Source organism: Glandiceps talaboti, chromosome 12 (genome assembly GCF_964340395.1).
Source record: "Glandiceps talaboti chromosome 12, keGlaTala1.1, whole genome shotgun sequence".
Taxonomy (NCBI): domain Eukaryota; kingdom Metazoa; phylum Hemichordata; class Enteropneusta; family Spengelidae; genus Glandiceps; species Glandiceps talaboti.
Genome location: NC_135560.1, coordinates 19,587,224 through 19,610,061, shown reverse-complemented (window position 1 = coordinate 19,610,061; position 22,838 = coordinate 19,587,224). Strand labels below are relative to the sequence as shown.

Sequence of the window (22,838 nt, the reverse complement as noted above, 5' to 3'; positions counted from 1 at the left end):
ACTGTCATTTCTGGGAATACGTTGTCAGTGCCAAACTTATGCAGCATACTAGATGGCTATAATATTTCAATCTTGAGAAATGGTAATTAATGACAAGCAAAATCGAGTAGTTTTGATTATTAGTACACATGTACATGGTGGAAACATTTCCCGTCACCAATATTCAATATAAGTATATTAGAATGCAATGCACATGAAGTGTGGCGTAGTACTACTACACATCCACCAGCCGTAAGCCCTTATGAACCATTGACATTTACGCTGTTGACAAATACGGACGAAAGCTAAAAGTCTTACACATTTTTAGAGTGCCAATGTCCCGTTTCGGTCCTAGCGTTCAGAATTGAAAAGTTCTTAATTATCGTCACAGATCGGGAAATCATAGTCAGTTCCTGACAATCGTATTCCGATTTTACCACATGTTATCTTCATACAATATCTACCAGTCTAGTTCCCAACGACCGTATTCCAATTTTACCCTACCTTAATAACGTAGAGTAAAATCGGAATACGGTCGTCATGAACTAGACTAGTACTGTATGAAGATAACTTAGATTAAAATCGGAATACGATCGTCAGGAACTAGAATTGGGAATCATCAGCTAGCGATGCGTGAAACACGTGTACGTGTCGGCCATGTTTATACTTGAGTTCGATGAACATGTTGTAGAACTCATAGTCCAAATTCGTAAAATAAAACGACAATTATCTCTAAATTTTAATTTTAAATGCATATATATAGCTCATTTATAAATGTATATGATAAAATCAAAGACAGCGAACAAAATTCTCAACCGATTTCAAAGTTTTTAGCGGACCCTGACGAATTTAGCTGACGAATTACGGACTAAGAATTACATCATTGCCAACTATTAACAGCACGTTATACAGTAAAGTGATCGCGTACACGTTGTTGTGTTGGTTTTTAGACGACGCTACGCGACGTATAAAAAGTCTATGGAAAAGTTATGACATTGTATCAAATTTTAGACGTTGTTTAAAAATAGGAATACAATATTCGCGACCTGACATGCAAGTTTTCAACCATAGGGCCTGCGATCCTCGAGTGGATCCAACTCTAGTAATATTTTCAAGTTCATGTTGAAACTGTCAATCTCAACCGCTCTTCATCTGCGCCCAGACGGCCAAAAATCACCGTCACGTCTGACGGCTAGTTATGAATTTCACATACGCACATCGTTTTTACAACCATACATTAAAAGTTTGCTTCCCTTGATCTATCATACCATGGAAGTATACTTCCATGATCATACGTATTGCACTGTACGTGACGTCGAGAACAATGGTGTTGCTAAGCAGTTGACACTTCAGCTTGACCACCCGAATGTGGTTGCTATGCACTCAATGGCGTCTCCCGCGAGACGGGTAATGGTCTATTGGCATACTGACAAAAATACATTTCCTACAGATATTAGTAGAAGCAGTTATGATACAGCATATGGAAGAAGCTCACACTAAGAGCAAAAGTTGTACTTTTTTGCAGTTAACAAAATGATATTCCATAGTTTCAACACCCCCCTTCCCCCTCCATCAGTGTTTTCAAAAATTTGAAATCACAAAGTTGTCCAGATAAAAAGCCATCATCAATTACAATTTATTTATCATGAATGACGTTGATGTATCAAGTCATAACTTACAAATCACAAAACTGCCAATAACTTATTAGCACACACACACACACACACATACATAGTATACATGCACGTACGTACGTACATACATGGTTTACATAATATGTACATATGTACGTACGTACATACACACCCACATGCATACACCTACATACATACATACACACATACATACACATATACATACATGCATGCATACATACATACATACATACATACATACATACACACATACACACACACACACACATACATACATACATACATACATACATACATACATACATACATACATACATACATACATACATACATACATACATACATACATACATGTGAAATGAAATTAACTTTATGTTGTTACTTGGTCTGAGCAAACAAATAACATGGTTATCCTATCATGAAATAGGTTTTCTAGGGAAATCAAAATGTTTCATGATGGGTTCCCAGTCTAAATGAAAGTTTTCAAAAGCCTTTGATGTAAAGGTCTGTTTGTCATCATTGTCGGGTTCCCTATCTTCTGATTTGGCATCTGAAACACACAAAAAATGATGTACAAGTTGTTAAAACAATTGTTTATTACGATTCTGTGAAGATTCAAATCATACTCTACAACCCAGCTGTATAAAATGGGTACCTGATAGGTCAAAGTGGTATCTACCCTTGAAAGAAAGGAAGCAAATCAAAGAGAATATTTCTCAGGCAATGGGGACTTTTATTGATATTTTGTGGTGATCTTCATAAATTTCATTTTTCTTTGTTTGGCAAAATATGATTTTTAAAAGGATTTTCGAGTATTTCCCAGAAGTGTTGGATATTTCTGAATAAGGGAACTTAGGGAATTTATATAAGAATCAAATTAGCACAGACAGCTGTATTTTATTTTCTAAGGAAAACTGGAGTTTCAATAGTGGAATAAAAGTTTGTTTCACCATCAGCTTACCTGTAAACAATTGCTGTAAAGATCTCCTAGGAGCTCGCCCAGATTCTCTGGTCTAGTATGAGACAAAACCAAAAGAATGAATAATGAAGGAATACATAAAATAAATCTTTGTCTGGTATATATGTTAATTTCTTACTGCTCTCATAAGTCTTCAAATTTATAACCAGATTTGATGTGAGTTATCGCCAATTTCATTTGAGTTTTTCTCAATAACTGAGTGGAAAAACGTCCATGGTTATGACATCAGAGGATATAACCTGCCCTGACGGTGACAAACTGAATGTTTCAATGACAATGTGCTAAAATATTGTTGACATCATAGACAAACTGCACACAAATAAGCCTGTCAATGCTATAAGATAATTTATAGTCACAAATTGATGTGAATACTAGATGAGTTTCATGTGAGTATTTATTTGGATGAAACAGTCACACGTTAAACTTTGTAAGAAGTCTCCGTAGTAGGTATATTCCTGAATCCTAGGTCTATTTATTCAGACAACTACAGTATACTTATATTATGACTTGCACAGATTGTAATGCACAGCTCATATCTTTTTTAACAATCTGTCTTGGTCATCTGTAACTGGAATTTGTCATTCTGATGAGGATACCGCCACCTAGTGGTCAGCTGTAACTATGGAATTTGTCATTCTGATGAGGATCGTCGATCAAAAGAAATCAAATGCTCAATGCTAAAACACTGAACTGTGTGTGCATTATAGTCTGTGTGAGTCACAATTTAAAGGCTTCCTTCCCTGTTTGGCCATGATTTGCACAAATCATGGCCAAAGATAATCAAGATAAATCAAGACAAATCTACTAAGCTTGAGAACATCTTTGGTTACATATATCATGTTTTATTTATCAATACTGTATCAGCATGGAAGTATCACTCACTAATACTTCCATGATACCAGCAATAACTTACCAATATTGTGTACTGTTTCTGTGGTGTGTTTCCTCTACCTCTACCTCTCTGTTGCTGTGGTGATGTAGACACAGTGCTCCGACCACCTAATCCTTCTTTGAGTTTTAAATAGTCTGCAAATTCACTTTGATTTGACTGTGCAAACTGGCGTTGTAACCGCTGTCGTTGTTTCTCAGTCAGTGGTTTCTGTTCCCCCATAGTAGCTGCCATTTGGGAACTCCTATGTTTGTGTTCAAGTTTCATATGTTGTTGTGCACTTACTTGGTCTAGTCTTTCTTTCTGTTTGCTGATCCATTTTTTAAGAGGTCTGTGGATGAAATTATGGGGTCTTAATCAACAACGTTTAGAAATATCATCAAAATAGTATTGAAGAAAGCAGATTTATCCTGATATAAGAAGCTAACCTAATCACATAGCAAAACTTCACTGAAATGAGACAACTAGTAAAACTGTTGTCAAAATAGTATGGAAGTAGATTTAATACCCTGATATAAGAAGTTTAAACCTTAGTATCACATAGCAAACGTTAATTGAAATGGGAAAACCACTTAATATATTAGTCAAATAAATGGTGTACCAAATCTCAAAATAATGAAATATATCGGTAATGTAACAATTATACAACACCAAGACATTTACATGCCTTTAATTATACACCTTCCCTACCATACCAGTTCTTTGAATTTTCATTCTACATTCATCAGTTTTTACAATTACATATAACAGAAAACATAGTACAGTACTTACTTTATAAATGGAACAACCATGAAGAAATTATTTGGACTTAAATTCAGATTGACTTTGGGTGTCATGTCTTTTTTATGTGTTGGTAAATCCTCTATATCAAACCACTCTACACACTGATAGTGGAGGCAAAGAAAAAAGAAAGTTCAAGTATATGATTTAAATTCAACTACTTGTACAATGTATTACTGGTAAGGAAATATAAATATACAAAGGAATCAAAAAGTTTGAGGGATAGTTCATAAAGTACTACCCATAACACTCCAGTAAAACAAATTTCAGAATGTATACATGTATACATTCATTTAGTAAATGCTGTGATATATTTCCACTTTACTTTAAAACTGCTGCCAGTTGAAATAAAGCCATGGGTATAATAGTGTAACAGTAATGTAGGCATGATGATAACACATATAGAACTATACCTTGATTTCTTTCCTTGTTTTGGGTTGAAATTTGGTTTCTTTTGAAACACATGGTATGATGTAAAGTCGTATGACTTGTTCATTTATCCTCTGTTCAATGTATTCATTTTGGTCCAGTAAATTACTGATATCAAAACCAGTTTCTTCCAGTACCTGAAATTACAGTAAGTGACTTTTACTTTACATGTAGTAAACCTACTATGCACAAGTAGGACTATATGTAACTGACATAGTATGAGTATGATTAGTGTTTACAGCTGACAAGTCAGTTGAAATTTATTTTTATCATATATACAGATAAACTTTTAACTGACTCATTGGGTGGCCTTACTCAATTCTATGTTTCTATTAACCCAATCGATACTATATTTCTTCATTCTGGCAATTTAAAAAAACAAACTATGACAGAATTAGATAAAAATCACAATCTCATCGATTGTCAGATGGCAACCCCACATGTGCATATCAAAGCGAGAATTATTGTTCATCGCTGAAACTTTGCACATTTGATAAAACACATGCTTCAAAGTTTCCTTCTGACTTTAAATGTCATTTCTATGGATTGTTAAAATACAACTATGAAAGTACCACCAATATGTACTTATGCACTTTTTTTGAAAAATTTATCTGACCGACCGACCGACCCACCATTTTTAAGGTGAGATGAGAAACATAAAATTAAGTATGGGTGTCCTTACAAGTGTACACAGGTTTATTACCATAATGGCCAGAGTTCTGTCAACATCAGTTACATGAGGACTGTAGTGTTTGGCACTCAACATTTCTGTGTCTTTACTGAAATTTCACATATACACATGCAAATTGATCTTTTCAGACAGATAATGCAAGTAGACATATTTAGGTAGACTTTGTAAGTGAATTGTGCCATGTCAACTGTATACATGTATACAATATACCCAACTGTGGCATTCTTTACATTCTCAGACTTCAAAAAAAGTCTCCAAATGGAATGAAAGGTCATTCCTCTCACAATAAAAATATGCAAATAAACTTGTAAAGATTAATATCTTACCTCACGTATTGCACATAAATGTTCAGCCTCATCTTTATTTACTTTTCCTTTTGGGAATCCCCAACTGGCTTTAGCCCAATAACCTTGCACTAGTAAAACCTACTCAGATTACAAAACAGAAGAGAGAGAAAACGCAACATTTAATACAGGTTACAAATTTGATGCTCAAAACATGAAAATTTCATGTCAATACATGACAAAGCACATCTAGTTTTGTCAAAACACAACTAATTGATAAATACGTAATCTTTTAGAATTCTCTTCAGGTGGGGGGGGGGGGGGGGGGGCAACAGAAAGACATGAAAGCCTAGCAAGTTTGATCAGATCTATAGCATTGTCCATTTCCTATATACCTGATAATATATCCTTCTTGACCAAAAGTAATACACAAAGGGTCAAAGGCACATTTGAGTATATTTTTCATGGCTAAATGGTTGCCAATGTTAGGTATTAGTAAATGTATTGCATCAGACATGACACAGTAATGTTGTCAAAATGTGCATCAACCATCATTATATAAATAAGGATTTGGTTAACAAGGTGTGGTAATACTTACATGTTGTAGTGCTTCATCTAACATTATAGCACCATGAGTAGGTACACTCATTTTATAACCCTTCCATTGTTTTATAATTTCATCAACATTTTCTTCATATCTATTCAAGTAGGGGCAATGTCTGAAAAGTGACAAGTGTTAAGCAAAATACCATATATGCATTTTCTTTCCATATGAACTACACACAACATCATTAGGATGGAAATACACATACAATCTGGATTGTAAAATACAGTTGATCGCAGTGCTCTACACTTCAACAAACCCTATGAAACTCAAGTTCGTGCATGTGTCTGTTACATGTCTGATAGATATATACAATAAATGGACTGTTAATCTCAGAAATCTTGAACACACAACGCTGTTATGATACACATAAACTACACTAACACTGAAAGGATATCAACAGTAGCAAAATCTCTAATACCACAAGCTGGCAATGCTGGGTTTTCTTGACGGTAAAAATCCAAGTAAAACCAGTGAGCCAATTCTATCTGGAAACATACACGTACAAGGTCTGCTTTTTCTTCACCTGGTATATTGATGAGAAAGCGGCTGTATATTGGAAAAAAGAAAGTGAAGTTAAAGTTGGTGTAATTCTATTTCATTTTCTTTACATATGAATTATGATGGTGTGTACATCAGAGCAACATCAATGTCAGTGTTCCAAAATATCTTTCCATACCCCAAAGTACGTACAACAGACAAGGAAGAAAATTCCTGTCTGTGATACAACACATTCTGATTATTATTTTTGTCCATATATATAAGCCCAAAACACTATGATACATTTATAATTTAGTAATTTTTATAAACTGTTACCTGGGGACCCATACATCAAAAGTAGACGGTTTCATATTACATTCATTGCAATGTAAAGGGGTACAAAGGTAAGGTTGAATTCAATAAGCTACATTTGTTAAAAAGTCATTTTCACCACCACTGCATCATTCGCCCTCTCTGAATTTATAAATAATGAAAATTGGCAAATCTGGCTTAGAAGAGGCCTGTAACCACCACTTGTTGTACCCTAGTGGAGAGAGGCCTTCTGGGAAACAAATAAAGGCAGTTGCTCATACGTTGCCCAAACAATGCTGAGGATATCATTTAAAAGAAGTTAAGTGCTCCTAGTCCCAGAATGCTTCACCCCAGTGCACAGAAGGTCTCTTTTAAGCCAGATTTGCCAATTTTTATAACTCTATTTAGCAATCCCTTAGCATAAAATTAAAGAAATGCTGCCAAGATAAACCAGCCTCGCTTGTGTGTGTACTAAGTAAAGTGTAGATTTGTACAGCATGAGATGACAATATCAATGCTTGAAAAATTTCAAACTCATTGTTTATTCTTTGTAACTTATACATTTGCATTACTGGGACAAGCCATTAAAGAAGCAAGTCCACTTGTTATCAAAGAGTACCAATATTTACACATGTGATGATGGGCTCTTACATAACACAAGTAAACAGTGTAGTTCACAGCGTAAGATCATTTCTAAGGAGTGGGTCAATTGAGGCAAACCTTATCTCTGTCTTATATCAGTTGTTATCAATTTATTAGGCTATTATAAGTAACACTACAAACAGCTTTAGAGATGCAAACAACTTTTATGACACCCGTTTTCGTCAGGCAAGCACGCGGGTTTGTTGCACTTGGACCGTTAATGGCTTGTGAATGTCATGATATTCTGGAAAGAGTGCACCTGATAGAAAATTTACAATATCTATGAAGCTGAAAGTTTGCTCACTTTCATTTACATTTTAATTTCTGAAGAAACAATACTTTTTACCAAACTTGTGCTTCAGTTTACTTGTCTGTGAGTTTACTAATTTTGCTGGAGGTGTTGAGTAAACTGCAGTGAAGGTGTGAAAAGGTGAACTTCAATATATATAAATTCAGGTGTAAATGTTCTTGTCAGTTATGTACAGCTAAATGCCCACCTTCTCACAGAATTATCACAGAAGTGCGACGTGCATTACTGCCATACAAGTAGGGCTATACTCAGGGGAACACAAGTAACAGAACAGGATGGGACACGAAACACACGAAGTGTTGACATTGATTGTCATTGAGTGAGTTTGGAAAACCCGACGGTCGTTTGTTGAAATTTTGATAATTCAACTAACCTGCATAAATCAGTTAAAATTTCTTCTGGAATAGCATTTCGTGCACTAAGTACAAGTGCTTCCTCCATCGTGAAGCAATTCAAACAAGTACCGAGATGTGGATTGACAGCTTACTGCTTAGCAGAATTTATTTATGTGTTTCTTGTTTGGGGATTTCCCTCGTCTGCTTCTGAGCCTCGTTGTGGGAACATTCACGTGGAATCTCGAATTTTCTCGGTCAGGGACTACCTTTTTAATCATCATATATTTGGAGGTCTAGGTCAAATATCTTTTTCCGGTCTCCTGTATTCAATTCTTAATCATAACCCTCGTCGTATTTTGTTCAAAAGAGTCCAAAGAATATGCAACAACTGAGTGCTATGTCGTCTTTTTTTTTGTAGTCTCGCAAAGGTCAGCTGAGGTCAAATTTGAAAGGTCATAAACACATGCATGGCCTGGATAACAAGGATCATGATGATGAGCAGACAAACTTGGAAACTATACAGTCTGTGTTCGACCCAACAGAGATATATATCCACAACGAAAGTACTTAGTTGTTATGACAAGGTGCTGACCGACACGAAAAAAAAAGCTGCGCGAGGTGAAGTAGACACAGATCCAAACTACATGACAGCAATAGCAAGGTATAATGACGTAGATTTAATATAGGCATTATGAGTCAATATGAGTGGACAAGCACAGTTCTTGAAGAAGTAGTTCTTGTAAGCAAGATACACAATAAGCTTGTGACATACATAATATTGTTGTTACAATACTAGATGTTAAAACTTTTAGGGAGTAGATTTCTAAAGTAAGTTCTACAATAGATAAGTTTCAACTTTCACTTGATTTTAGTTTGTTAAAAGGGGGAGAATTAACTCATAGATAGACAGCTCTTTTATTAAGTTTATGAAAGCACATCTTGCTCTAAAGTAGATTTTAACAAGTCATATACATGTATTTCTCTGCTTTATTTTGTCAATTTGTTACAGATGTTGTTATTTTTGTTTTTTCAGTAAAATTCTTGTTCTTATTGTTACTATACTCTGTGAAGGTATAGGAGATATCTATATCACGGTTAGTCCTGCTTGCATACGGAGTAATCCGGGACTCGATTCTGACAATTAGAGTCAAGTCAGCAATATAGACTTGTGCACTGCCTGTAAGCAGGGCTAGTCAAGTCAGCAATAGACTTGTGCCCTGTAAGCAGGGCTATATCACAGTATATGTGTAATCCCACTACAAGGATTGGAGGGAAGGGTGTGTGTGCGTGCGCGCGTGTGTGTGTATGCGCATGCATGCATGGGTATAAGTGTGTGTGTGTGAGATACTGACTTACACTGCTCAATGTCTGCATTGTATTGGAGAATCTTGTTAGAATTATTCTTTTATTTTTGTTTTATGTTTTATTTCCCGGGACATTGATGTTGTGTAATTGGATGTTATCTCTAATTGATTATAGAAACAGCTATATAGTCCCTTTATCTTAAAATAATACTGGCAAATTATACAGTATATTTTTTTATTCTTTAGTGTGCGTTTTGTATAGTTTATTCTATATCAATGCAACAAGGGTTAACTTTTTAAAATCCAATTTTTATTTCTTCAAGGGAGGAAAGACGCAGAGCATACGGAAAGATAAAATCAAAGGCAGCACGAGAACTATCATTACCAAAAGAAGACAGAGTGTTGACACGAGATATGATGGATCAAATACGATTCCTAAAACAAGAAGATCCAGATGAATGGACTATCAGTCGACTTGCAGAGAGTTTTGGAGTGTCACAGACAACCATCATCAAAACTCTCAAAAGCAGATTTGTTCCGAATGAAAAAAGAAAAACTAAACAAGATAAGGTAGCAAAAGCAAATTATGATTCACTGCCAGCAGGAAATCAAGATACTTACAGGCCTTCATTACAACCTGGTAAGAAAATTAATAAAGATGAGATGAAGATTGTAAATGTGGCAAGGTCACAGAATATGAATGGTGATGCCATGGTATCGCAGTTAAAGAAAGACAGAAGCATTGGGACTTTCACAAAAATTGCTCTTACAAGTGACGCTGTTGTGCAAAAATTGCAAAATATGGAAGTGCAAGATAAGGAAGATGATAGTGAGGACATTGATCACAATGTTAGATTGAGAAGGGAAGCCATTACAGAAATGCATGCTGAAGCAAAAACTTTCAGTGAAAGCGTAGACAATGTTACAGATGTAATGGATGAGAATGAACAGGAGAAACAAGGCGTGGTCCAAGATATTGATGAATCAATCCCCATCTTTACGGACCCACACATAGATGACAAAGAATACAACTTTAATCTAAAAGACTTGAGGTTTGTGAAACGGGAGCCAATGAAAATTATCAGACGTGGAAACCGATTCTACGATTCAGAGGGAAATTTCCTCTATAGAATTTGAGTACAGCAATTGTGATGCCAATTTGAAATTACGTGACTTCAGTGATTCATGTTCAATTGAGAAAAGTCAACAATAACAATGATGAGTGAGTGTTATCGAAGGCAGATGAATGGGTGAAAAAAGCTTTAGTCATAAAGCATGCCAAGTTGTTCTTAGTCAAACCATGGATTCTGAACTGTCTTTCATCATTAACAGAATTCTTATTCATTACATGTGAAGTACAGATGGTGTAATAACATCATTGAAACATTCATATTATTAGGTGATTGACAATGAGCTCCCTTTGCTTTATCACAACCATGTACAAATAACAAACTTACTACAGTATGCAATTGTAATGTGTTGAGTGACTCTCAGGACAATGTGATCAGTGTACTGACCATTACAATATATGGTTTAATCATAGAATGTTTTTTTCAAATATCACAATTTTCTACATAATCTTGACAATTTCTTGCATGTCCATTACCAGACTATAATAAGATACATCATGTTATCCCACACTATCAGGCTTCTAAACCAATGAGTCCTGGCTGACAATGTCACACAAATGTCATATCTCACAGACTAGTCCATTTACATAAGGTGTAATTAATAAATGGCCATGAGCACATTCATAAATATGTACTGTACACAGTTTTGAAAAGAAATGTATTTATTATATACTTATTTTAAATGTGAACATAACAAATATTTACTACAATGTATCTAACTGGCATCTCAAAATTTCACATTACATTTTCAGACTCTCTAGCTATATACTGGTAGCTATTACCGGTATTACACTTTCAAACTCACTAGCTACACTAGTAGCTATTATCGGTATTCAAATTCTTTAGAATCATACTGATACAGCCCAGGAGATTTGCAGACAATGAACACATTCTATTCCTTTTACCAATATAAAGTACTACTGACTGCCAAGTCACATTACATGGACATCTTCTATTATACTTTACAAATATTTTCAATTCATTTATAGAATGGGATGTAGACTATTTTCTTTTCACATTATCAAAAATAAAAGTGGGAATTTAACAATAAAAGAAATATGATGGAATGGGTAAGATTTCAATTTCCATAAAATTCATAATATGTCATTATCAGAAGTACTTGTCAGTAAAAATCTTGTACCAACTTCCATATTGGCAAAAATATTCTTCAATTTTCAAAGCCAAATACAAATTTGGCAGTGGAAACATTCAGAGGATACATACCTATATCTCAGCTTTGTATGGTTTTTTAAAAATTATCTTAAAATTTACCAGTAACGTTCAAAAGCAGTGGCATGACTTGATAATCTTGGTAAATATCGTATATAACAGAAAATGAAACCATGGTAGAAATACCATACAAATACAGGGGTTCTTGTAACAAAATAATATAAACTAACTTTTGATATCTTTACACAATTTGTACAACTTATACTATCTTTTCAAATAAACCTGAGATATAAAATAAATCATTATTTTAGTATATTTTGGTAACAAATCTGAACAGATTAATGCAAAATGAAAGCTCTTAGGAAAAAATGTCCATTCATATATCTTGAAAAATGTTAGCTGGAGGAAACTACATTTGGAAACATAATTTAACTCTCTAAACACATTGTTTTGGATGAAATCTGTGACCTTGATCAGTAAATAATACAAAATTTTCATAAATTTACTTTATTCTTAGGATATCATCTACATCAAAAAATACAATATCCAATTTCGAATTTTGTATCAACACCGTCATTGTCGTTAACAACATCATTGCAAACCATACAATTCTAACAAATAGCTACGTCCTTCTTCATCAGTGAGGCTCCAGTTCTGTCAAACAAATCACATTAAGTACTGAATCTGGCAGCTAGCGTCGTAGAAAATCATTGTTCTTGTCTTGTAATGGCATTTAAGTTTGGCCAGTTGTTGAATACTGATGAAATACTGGTCATTGCTGTTACCTGAACTTGGTCAATAAAGAAATTACCACATGGTCCCATTAAACTAGTACATATCTGTTGATTCAGAGAGTAACAAGTGTTTAACAACTATGGTCGATACTTTTTAACAAGACTCTTAAACCATTTTGACAAAAGACTGTCAAGTCTTAGAATCAATAGATTGTCAATGAACAAAAACAATATCACAACAAGAAACTGAACACCTTCAAATACAAATCGTGGAGCAAAGATTGCCCAAACCATCAAATGTCTTCTATGGATTGCTGCAGACACCATTGTACCTAAAACCTAAAAAAAATAGATTGAGGAATGAATATTAATAATGCTTCCGTTTGCAAATAAACCCACTGAATGTGATATTACACACACACACATACACATACACACACACACACACACACGTGTCTTGGTAAACTGTTTATATATTATCAAAACTTAACAAATTGTTGGATCACCATATGTTAGATGTTGAGCACTATTCTCTTGTTAAAATTCAGACTACGGGTAATAACAGTACATTGTATTTGTTTTGAAACTATGACACTTACTTTGACTGCAGAGAAAGCCAAATACATCAGTATCAATCTCAACATAGCTACTTGTAGTTGTCCCTCATTTTCATGTAATGAAAATTCTCCTTTCCTGTCTTCGGCATTTTGATTCTGTTGTTTGGTTTTCTTGTCTAAAACTATATAACCCCTTGAAAATGGCCAGAGAAGAACCAGTGGTAATGAAAGAGTGAAGATGATTGGACCAGCAAATGTATTGGATCCAATCATAATGGCTGGCAGGAAGTACAGGTAGGTTGGAAAGTCACCATGGAAACCAACATACCCAGACTCAAACCGAATGGCTGGTACAGTTGCTTGGTGACCAGTAGCAAAGAAATACTGGGATGCCATCAGTCCCCATAGGACAATGATGTACCAAGGAAAGTCACATAGAATATCTGAACAAAAAGAAATCCATAGATAAAATCAGTTTTCTGGAATACTAAAAGAAAATAGTTGGTTATAAGTGTGAAATATCATAGATAAGAATTTATACATTATTTCACTATAAATTATCAATCCTGCAATTGTTGGAAGTTTTTACCATTTTACCATTGTGTTGTGACAATTTATTTATCTAGCTTGAAAATATGCATGCTCCTTTTTGCATCAACAAAACATTTCTTACCAGTATGTGTAATCCTCTGTGTACCACTGATATTATGTAACTTGAGTCGCTGAATACAGGAATACAATTCCAGACATAGAAACATCTGAATGAGGAGCAACAAGATGGCTGGTGCAAATCCATCACCTAGTAGCAGAGTCAGCACTAGTGTAACCATGGCAATGAGAATTAAATAGCTAGCAGAATATGCTGTAGCTAGTCCATACACCATTGGAACCTGTCCTCCCCTCTCGTTAGTGTTGGCATGTTCTTCATTGGATGACTTCTTCCAACTTGATTTGACTTGGTTAAACACTCTTTTGACAACTTGGCTTTCTTCGTCTCTATACACACTTTGTGAGGTAGAGTGTGCATTATCTCTATTTTGTTCATTTCTGTGTGTTACAAACAATGTCAATGGTTCCCATACAATTAATCCTATACCCATCAAAAATATCACATATACAGCTCTGGGGAGAGTCACTTGTTGCCACACTGCTAGACTGTCTAAGATTTTTTGAGGAAGTGCTTGCAATGCCCAATGAAAGGATAAACAAACTGCTGCAATTGGTAGCAGATAAATCACAAAAATTTTAGCTGGAGGACTGCCATTCAAATTACCAAGGCGACTTAACCAAATACGGAGGCAGATCGGAAAGACAATTACACAGGCAACAGAAAAAAAGTACCTGCAATTTCTTGTTAAAGATTCTTCTTGTGGAAGAGTTGATAATGGTTGATAAAAGATTGATGTCTCACACCGTGGGAGTTGATGTTCACGACAGACTCGAAAGTTTGCACTCAATCTGCAAGCAATAGCAATTGCTAATGTCAACATAACAACTATAGAGGCTGGCTGAGTAAGAAACAATCCAATATCCCATGTCTTATGTTTCTTCTTACTAATAGCATATCTGATGTTGCACATCAAAATGACAAATAACAAGGACTGGAATAAAAACACAGACATGCTGTCTTCATTGACGACATAGCTATTAGACAACATAGATACCACATATATAGCTGTTATTATCAAAGGTGACAATGGTTCAACTGAGATGTCTTTCATTACATTTCCAAGTTTCCATGGAGATTTGTTAGTGTACATGACATTGAGGATATAGCTAACACCTGATAGTACACTAACAAAACACATTGAGGTAGAAATCCAGTGTGATCTAAAAGATACACTTATAGATGCAATCACTGAGGCTAGTAGTATTCCTATACCACTACTGACTGCAATTATTTTAACAGACTTGTCCAAGTTTTGTTTTGCATCATTAAATGGCACGGCTACAGTTATTTGGTACACTTGAATAATAGTCACAACGATGGCAAGTATGAAGACGCAGATTCCAAGTGTAATAGATACTAAATCAAATTTAGCCCAGATGCTTTGACACATGGTTTTCACACCAGATAGATACTCAATGTAGAGTCTTTGAATGTCTTCCAGATATTGATGTGTAATATCCAAGTTTGAATTCTCTATATCTACTTGTTGTAACAATGACTCTGCCTCTTCTAATTTTTTCTGTAGACTCAGAGATTCAACATATGGGAACTCATCTGATAGCCTGGAATAGGCATCTACATATCTCTTAACTTGGAGTGCATTGATTTGTAATGCTTCTATTGTTTTGTAAAGTGACATCAACTTGCTAGGTTGTGTATGTTGAGATGGGTCAATGGTAAACAAGTCTGTCATGACACTACCTAAATTGGAATATGGAATGGCAGTTCCTAATAACAGTGATAACGTAGGCACCAAATCGACTTGAGACACTGTCTCATACTGCTCCTGTAAAAAAAAAGACAAATTTATCAATGAAATATGTCATGATTATTTGATTAGATTTAAGACTTCCAACTTTCCTTGGTTTCTTCATAAAGTTCTAGAAATCAGTCATTATTATGGTCTCTGTCTCAAGAAAGTGTTATGTCTGTTACCAATGTTTCTATGAAATGAATGGAGTCAAACATCAAAACAGAGTTCAACAACTCAAACAACATGTATACCATCTATATTTACCACGCTTGGGTTGTGGATATTCTATGCTAAAGTAGATATTGGCCCACAGCCTGTTTGTTACTTTGAAGTGGATGGATTGTGCATTTGTCTCAGAAACAAAATTACTATTGTGATAACGCTACAACAACCTTTAAATTGTGTGAATATACGTCCTTGCATTTGGTTGACATTGACAATCTATTATATTAATGCAGTGTGCCTAAAGAAGTTTATGTACCTGGTAGATCCCTCCCTGGAACTTGCTACCAAGGATATAGAAATATACACTGGCGATGTCTTTATTGATCTTACCTTTGTTCTCTCTGCTACAGATGAATGTATGAGTTGAGATGGTGAGTATAGAAAAAGTGCTGCAGCTAATTCATCTTCACTATCTCCTCCATGATCACCAGTTACTGTCATACCATGATCACCCATAACCAGCAATAATGTGTCATTGGACATATGCTCCAACACAGATCTGAAAGACAGATCAAATCACCAGTAATGTAATGGAGGATAGGTGAAGATGTTGATTGTATGAATGCATAATTATAGATACATATCGCAGCTATTTTTGTACCTCCTTGACTGAACATCCATGATCCATGGTATGGTACACATATGTAGTGCATGCTGAATACCACAAATTATCATTTTTCATGAGTTTTGTCGATCAGATATGCAAGAGAAATCTTTTTCAAAGCTAACTAGCATGCTTGTTTTTTTTCCAGAAACACACAAGGTTGTAAATGTTCCCTGCCTGCTTCCTGTCATGAGCCTGTCAGTAAACTTGCTCTATATTATCATGCTACTTACCGAATAACCTGATCCATTTGAGTCAATTTTTCAGCCATTGCAGAGTGGTAGGGACCAAATCTATGCCCACAATGATCAACCCCAAGGAAGTGGCCAATCAGCAGATGCCAATCATCTTCCTTCATTTCTGGTAGAAGATGCTCAATCACTCCATTGTCCACTGTATGAAGATCTTTCACATTAAATGATGGGTAAGGGTAAGATTTCTTGAATTTTCCAGAGAATAATGATTCCCAGGTGTCATCACCCATAAATGTAACACTGCCCCCAACATTAGTTAGTTGACTGATGACATTGTCTTCAACAATATCTGATGATGCGAAGTTACTACCTGCATCAACAAATGTTGGAAGGCTGCCTGTTGTCAGTCCCTTTAATCTCTGCATCGTGGTAGTTGGTGGATCAGCCAAGAATTTATACAGCCTTGTGTGTAAGGGCTTCTCTTCCATTAGCTTATGCATTATGGGTAGCTTGTTTTGAAAATGTAACAACTGGTTCTCTGTCAGTGTCGAATTGTACACAGTAAAATCAAACCTTAGTGCATCAATCACAAGTATTACAGCTTTATCAAATCTCTTCTGCAACCAACACCCTCTATTAAAGTCACCAGTCGAACCACGGTCAGATAAAGAGTCTTTGCATGAGCTGTAGATTGGAACTTCTAAGCGTTTCAAAAGAAAGCCTTTTGTAAAAACCACTATACCGGTGACATAAAGTATAGCTAACCACAGAAGGAAGAAAAATATTGTCCTTTTTACCCTCATTTTCGGTTTAGATTTCGATTTTCCATTAACAATATACAGAGAACAACATTCACAAGAGCGACAAAATACAAAAAAATTGTGTTTTCATGGGCGCAGCCATATTGGATGATTTGGTTGTTCAGTTTTAATTTCGCCACTTTTTACCCATCCAAAACACTTTGGAATACCCCGTAGGTGATGTCACCATTGTTTGCTCAAGGGGTGTGATTTTACAACATGTTTTACAGTTATTTGTAATAAATGAAATATGCTTATTGTTTTACCAAATTGTATTTGGAACATTACCTTAAAAGCACATTCATAGTTATTCTTAGTTCTCATATGATTAAGTGAAATTACAGCGATCGTTTTGTTATATTTGATGTGTACATATACCCTATCAATAATTGTGTGTTCTGTGACGTCACGTCCTCCGCAGCCCGTTCATTTGCACTAGTGTTGCTGTGCGGTCTTCCCTTCAACGACGTTGCGATTGTTATATTTTGCCGTTTTCGCCTATAAGCAACGACGATGTCGTCCGAAATGACTATCGAAGAGGTGAGGGAAAGAAAAGAACGTAATGACGTTGGCGAATTTAGCGACTGAATGGTTAACATTGAGAAATAGCCGTTCATAACAAGTAGTTCGAGCCGAGTTGAATCTAGAGATTTTGACGTTGAGAACTGTGTCGGTGATAGATAGTGTTTTATAATATTTCAGCCGTTATGTGGCTCTTGTGAACCATAGGGGTTGTTAGATGCAGAGAACTGATAGTTCACAACGGCCCTTTTTGTTTATTGCGTTTAATGTGAACTGAAGTACAAATGGTTTCTCCAAGCCCTATAAACATGCCTATGTATATATATATATCGCAAAACCGTTGTAAGTGCTGAAAACACGAGTCAGATATGTTGAATGTTTATGTATCTATAATAATTGAATGTTAGAACGCAGAGCCTTTTGCATGTCCATCAAAGTACTTTGATTAACAAACAGTGGCATAATTAATATCAAGTTAAATTAATTATTGGATTTTTTTTAATTGTTGATATACTTAAATTAGGTGTTCAGTTATGCAAATGAGGCAATCCTGACAAGTGAAGGTTTGACCTGCTTTTCAGCTGATTGTGTTTGTTTTGTAATGGCCATTGCTTTTATTTCCTACTGCCACTGATGGGTTATTTTAGGTAGGCAGAGAGACATTTTCTCATTAGTCACTATTTCCACAATATGAATTAATTATTGGCTGACAGAATTGACATAGATGTTATTACTTCAGATTGTAGATCACCTGTGTGTGCTATTGTACGTTAATTATTAACAACAGATGTATGTCACAGAAGCATAAAGAGACTTCTTGACCTGAAATGTAATCTCATGCCATAAAGTGCAACCAAATTCATCAAATAGTAACATTTGATGATCCCAGGAAATGCACTAAAAACCTCATTCTGACAAAATAAATAATTGAGATTATATTTACCCTGTAATATGATTTTAAAAAACCTACTTCAATACATTATTCTTGCATCCAAGAGGAATCAGTATACCTATGGTGGATGTTCTATATTCAGTGGTTTTGCTAACATTGGGGAAACCCTGGTAACAGAAAGGGAGAAAGCGATAAAAACAACAGTGTTTCCCCATACAGTCTATGGTAATTTTGTTTGGGAACCCTATTTACCATTGGGCTCTTTGCAAAAATACTGACATGTAATCGACACAAATTGTCGTTCCTGTTGAATATTTATAATATACTTTAAATGCATTGGTAAACCTTTCTATCCAATTTAGGTAACAATTCAATACAATTTATGAAATAGTATATTACTGTAACTCATTTGAAAAGGATTTGAAAGCTTGCTAAATTTACAGACCATGTCACTTTTATCATGTGTGAAATACTGCACGTCAGTGTTTCATTTACAATTTATATGGTCACCACAATCTGTAGTCAGAAATTACACATCTGTATACATACCTGTAACAACAGACCAGTTACATGTGAATACAGCTTTGAAATATTATCAAATTGACTTGACAAACCCTGTAACAGAACTTGTTTGACATAGCCTGTAATTTGTATCTTTTAGATATCTAGCTGTATGCCTAATGTACATGTTAATGCTATTTCATTGCAGAAAGTATCTCCTGAACAGGTGGAAGAGGCGAAACTGAAAGCCAAGTATCCCATGGCACAGAGACCTGGTGGTTCAGACTTCTTAAGGAAAAGACTGCAAAAAGGAGTAAGTAGGAGTCATGTAGTCATTGAAGAGGTTTATTTTGCCTGTCCTTTCCATTCCATTAGTTCATATTTTGTAAACATCATAGATTCATACACTTGGCAAGTTAATGGTTAATATGGTGTACTGTAAATGTGATACATTTGGCCAATAATTTTCAAAACATTGAGTAGTACCATGCAATTACTTGATCCCCTTGATTTCAGATGTTTGAAATCACAGAATTACAATCAGTAAGGTAATTGAATTTGAAGTATGAAAAATTCATTATAAGGATAATTATTTTCCTGAAGTGCAAGTATCATAGCTTGTAGTTGGTAACCAGTAACCACTTGTTTGGCATGTTACTGTATGACAAAGCTGATCTAACAACTAAACATATAAATTTTTCCTTGCCAGAAAAAGCAGATCATCTTGTCCATCAAAGTTTACACGTATACAATTTGTACTCTTCACAGAGATACTTTGATTCAGGAGATTACAACATGGCAAAGCAAACAGCAAAGCAGAAAAACACACCCCCATCTAATGAGAAATTGCCATTACCACCACAACTACAGACTGGAGACACCATTCCAACACCAAACGACATACCACAGAGGAAATCATCATTAATGACTAGCAAACTAGCGACATAGTTGACCCTCTCCCCTCACGAACAAAGACTGGAGTAAACCTTGGTACAAAGCAGAACTGTGTAGAACACCAAGTCCTAAGAATTATTGAAAGGTTTACTATGCCAGTGAAAGTAATGAACAATCAAGAGGAACACAACATTTGTGACTTTCAGAACTATTTTTGAAGTCTAGTTTACATCAAGTGCACTGGAACTACCTATACCAGTCAATTTTAATAATCATGGCAGTGGACAACTTAAACATCGGAATGAATTTGTACAGTCACACTATAGCATACAATGGAAAACCAGTTGCAATACCAAGATAGCATACCCTCCATACTAGTGTACATAATACTGTGTGTAGCTGTTTTCTCAATATTAATCATGTATTCAGCACTGCAACCCCCACACTATGATACAGGAGATTTGCATTCAGTTTACTTTGACAGTGAGGGGCACCCCATGGCAAGCACGACTTCTGTTTGACATTTTTGATGCTGTCACAGCTCAGTTTATCAGATTTCTTTCATAATTGGTTCATTTAACTTCATTATAGCATGTGTAAATAATGCTGAATCTACTTTAACCAGAACATATGCACTGTCTTGCTTGCACTTTCTGGTTGGAGATTAGAGAAGTACTCTATGGGTCAATGTTATGGGTTCTCATGAACATGGTTCTTTCTGGTTTCAAAGAAGTTCTGATCAGTCAGGAATAAGTCATTACTTATTGATATTAATTAATGAACTAATTAATTATGGAAATCAGTTTCAAAGTCAATTATAGGTTATGATCAAGTTTATAATTTAAAGTGCTAGTCGAAACTTTAATAGAACCCCATTGCATGTGTGCAAGTGTGGCATGCTCTGGATATTTCCACAAGTGCTTGCAGTGTTCTCTGCAGTCGTATTTTTATGAACATAGTGAGTGAAAGTGCTGCAGAAAATACTGCAAACATGAGTGCTAATACCCAGAGAACCCATACTGGCACTCACATGTCATGTGGTTATTACATATGTTTATCTGAAACAAAATCATACTGTGCATATCTTGCGATGTACAAGAACGACCACATACTCATTTGTATATCATTTGCATATACGTATGCAATAGCATTTTCGCTATCACTACCGGTAGTATTCATGCACTTCAGTGCATATAGTCACCAGTACCGAGGACATAATGTAATGACGACCAGTGCTGAACAGCTTGGGGAGAACTCTTACCATGAAATAACATGCCATTGATACAAGACACCAAATTTTATATCAGAAGTGAAGGACAAATGATGGTACAGTGTATGGTGTACATCTTAATTTGTGTGTGTTATGCCAAATACATGAAATTTTGTTTTGATTTGTGTTCTTTCATCAGTTACACTCATAGGTTAACTTAACATTTTATTTAGAGAGAGGACTGAGATAATTATTTTGATCCTAAGAAAATATTGTAAATTACCAACAGATCAAACTTCTTCAGGCCCACCCAAACTTTGGTGTGGTTCTCACGTCATCATTCATAAACAGACAACACATCAGATAGTAAATGATGGCACATCTTGCTCCCAACATTGGGTCAAAGTGTGTCTAATCAGCTGATGTAGAATGTTCCAATGCATCGTTGTCAGTTTTGTACATTGCCGATAGCTAAATTAGATGTTAGCTAAGTGAAATCATGTTTGTAGCTATAGTATCAGAATTGTAATACGTAGAGTTTTCAATAATTTGTACTTTTTGATGCCCTTGTACCATGGCCTTCCAAAGTCAGTGTCAAATTAAAAACCACCACAAAGCTGTAAAACTTTGGAACAAATGTAAGTTTACTATCAAGTATTGGTTGATCCTATTAAAAGTATATGATTGAGTTTGCACAGAGAAATGGGATAGTACTTGTCACTTTCCTAATAGAAGCAAATTCATTACAACATCCCATTCCTGCCATATTTGTAAAAAAGAAAAAAAAACTTGTAATCATGATTCTTTACAGAAATTCAATTTTTATATTGTTCTTGCGTTGCATTTTCTACATTTGCAGACTGAATGTAGTGAATTAACCATCATGCCATTGAACTTAGTATAGTGGGCAAGTTTCCATGGAACCATCAGTCATGTACTGTATAATAAAATGTACACTTATAAACAAATGTAAACATGTCTTTTCTTGTATCTTGTATTGACTCACTTTTGCAAAGGAGAAGATTGTTTGAACTTTTACAAACCTCGTCATCACCCTCCACACACACACACAGACACACACACACGACACAATTCCCCAAGCCTATAATACAACTGGTAATAACTTTGGATGACCAAATATGAAAGGTTGCAAAGTAAGACCAGGTGATTGGAACTTTCAGACAAAAACAATTTGTACACATGTAGTACAGACCAGACCTGATCAGGTTGCAGAATATTTCTATACTCCCAGTATGGATTTTGCAGAACACAAATTAAAATATAGAGCAAAGTAGCTCTTTGCTAACTG

At 35.3% G+C, this 22,838-nt stretch overlaps 5 protein-coding genes across 5 annotated transcripts in view; 3 read left to right on the top strand and 2 right to left on the bottom strand.

Annotated features, from left to right (window-relative positions):
• The window catches only part of LOC144443800 (ras GTPase-activating-like protein IQGAP1), a 158,054-nt gene that overhangs the window by 34,541 nt on the left and 100,675 nt on the right, over positions 1–22,838 (top strand). The gene's annotated exons all lie outside the window — the stretch shown is intronic.
• Positions 1,997–8,561, bottom strand: LOC144443431 (m7GpppN-mRNA hydrolase-like). The gene is made up of 9 exons (XM_078132903.1): positions 8,408–8,561; positions 6,688–6,839; positions 6,285–6,412; positions 5,729–5,827; positions 4,696–4,848; positions 4,274–4,386; positions 3,527–3,833; positions 2,596–2,647; positions 1,997–2,184 (listed from the first exon to the last, which is right to left on the bottom strand). The coding sequence occupies exons 1-9, from the start codon at positions 8,473–8,475 to the stop codon at positions 2,051–2,053; spliced, it is 1,206 nt and encodes a 401-aa protein (XP_077989029.1). The 5' UTR covers positions 8,476–8,561; the 3' UTR covers positions 1,997–2,050.
• On the top strand, positions 8,828–10,966 carry LOC144443826 (neugrin-like). The gene is made up of 2 exons (XM_078133385.1): positions 8,828–9,030; positions 9,997–10,966. The coding sequence occupies exons 1-2, from the start codon at positions 8,837–8,839 to the stop codon at positions 10,808–10,810; spliced, it is 1,008 nt and encodes a 335-aa protein (XP_077989511.1). The 5' UTR covers positions 8,828–8,836; the 3' UTR covers positions 10,811–10,966.
• LOC144443744 (GPI ethanolamine phosphate transferase 3, catalytic subunit-like) lies at positions 12,350–17,513 on the bottom strand. Its single transcript, XM_078133285.1, has 5 exons — positions 16,750–17,513; positions 16,243–16,411; positions 13,938–15,720; positions 13,307–13,707; positions 12,350–13,046 (listed from the first exon to the last, which is right to left on the bottom strand). The coding sequence occupies exons 1-5, from the start codon at positions 17,511–17,513 to the stop codon at positions 12,846–12,848; spliced, it is 3,318 nt and encodes a 1,105-aa protein (XP_077989411.1). The 3' UTR covers positions 12,350–12,845.
• LOC144443419 (alpha-endosulfine-like) lies at positions 17,928–22,479 on the top strand. Its single transcript, XM_078132889.1, has 3 exons — positions 17,928–18,050; positions 19,634–19,738; positions 20,194–22,479. Exons 1-3 carry the CDS (start codon positions 18,024–18,026, stop codon positions 20,371–20,373), a joined length of 312 nt encoding a protein of 103 aa, XP_077989015.1. The 5' UTR covers positions 17,928–18,023; the 3' UTR covers positions 20,374–22,479.

What these genes read in the sequence shown, in the direction of transcription:
- LOC144443431 (XM_078132903.1), bottom strand. Translation starts at nt 8,475, where the DNA reads ATGGAGGAAGCACTTGTACTTAGTGCACGAAATGCTATTCCAGAAGAA. An exon ending in AAACAAGGAAAGAAATCAAG is followed by an intron (nt 4,387 to 4,695) that starts GTATAGTTCTAT and finishes CTCCACTATCAG; the next exon opens with TGTGTAGAGTGGTTTGATAT. An exon ending in TTTACAGCAATTGTTTACAG is followed by an intron (nt 2,185 to 2,595) that starts GTAAGCTGATGG and finishes TGTGTGTTTCAG; the next exon opens with ATGCCAAATCAGAAGATAGG.
- LOC144443826 (XM_078133385.1), top strand. Translation starts at nt 8,837, where the DNA reads ATGGCCTGGATAACAAGGATCATGATGATGAGCAGACAAACTTGGAAA. An exon ending in TACATGACAGCAATAGCAAG is followed by an intron (nt 9,031 to 9,996) that starts GTATAATGACGT and finishes TATTTCTTCAAG; the next exon opens with GGAGGAAAGACGCAGAGCAT.
- LOC144443744 (XM_078133285.1), bottom strand. Translation starts at nt 17,513, where the DNA reads ATGAGGGTAAAAAGGACAATATTTTTCTTCCTTCTGTGGTTAGCTATA. An exon ending in CTGTAGCAGAGAGAACAAAG is followed by an intron (nt 15,721 to 16,242) that starts GTAAGATCAATA and finishes TTTTTTTTACAG; the next exon opens with GAGCAGTATGAGACAGTGTC. An exon ending in TGGCTTTCTCTGCAGTCAAA is followed by an intron (nt 13,047 to 13,306) that starts GTAAGTGTCATA and finishes TATTTTTTTTAG; the next exon opens with GTTTTAGGTACAATGGTGTC.
- LOC144443419 (XM_078132889.1), top strand. Translation starts at nt 18,024, where the DNA reads ATGTCGTCCGAAATGACTATCGAAGAG. An exon ending in CCGAAATGACTATCGAAGAG is followed by an intron (nt 18,051 to 19,633) that starts GTGAGGGAAAGA and finishes ATTTCATTGCAG; the next exon opens with AAAGTATCTCCTGAACAGGT. An exon ending in GGAAAAGACTGCAAAAAGGA is followed by an intron (nt 19,739 to 20,193) that starts GTAAGTAGGAGT and finishes TACTCTTCACAG; the next exon opens with AGATACTTTGATTCAGGAGA.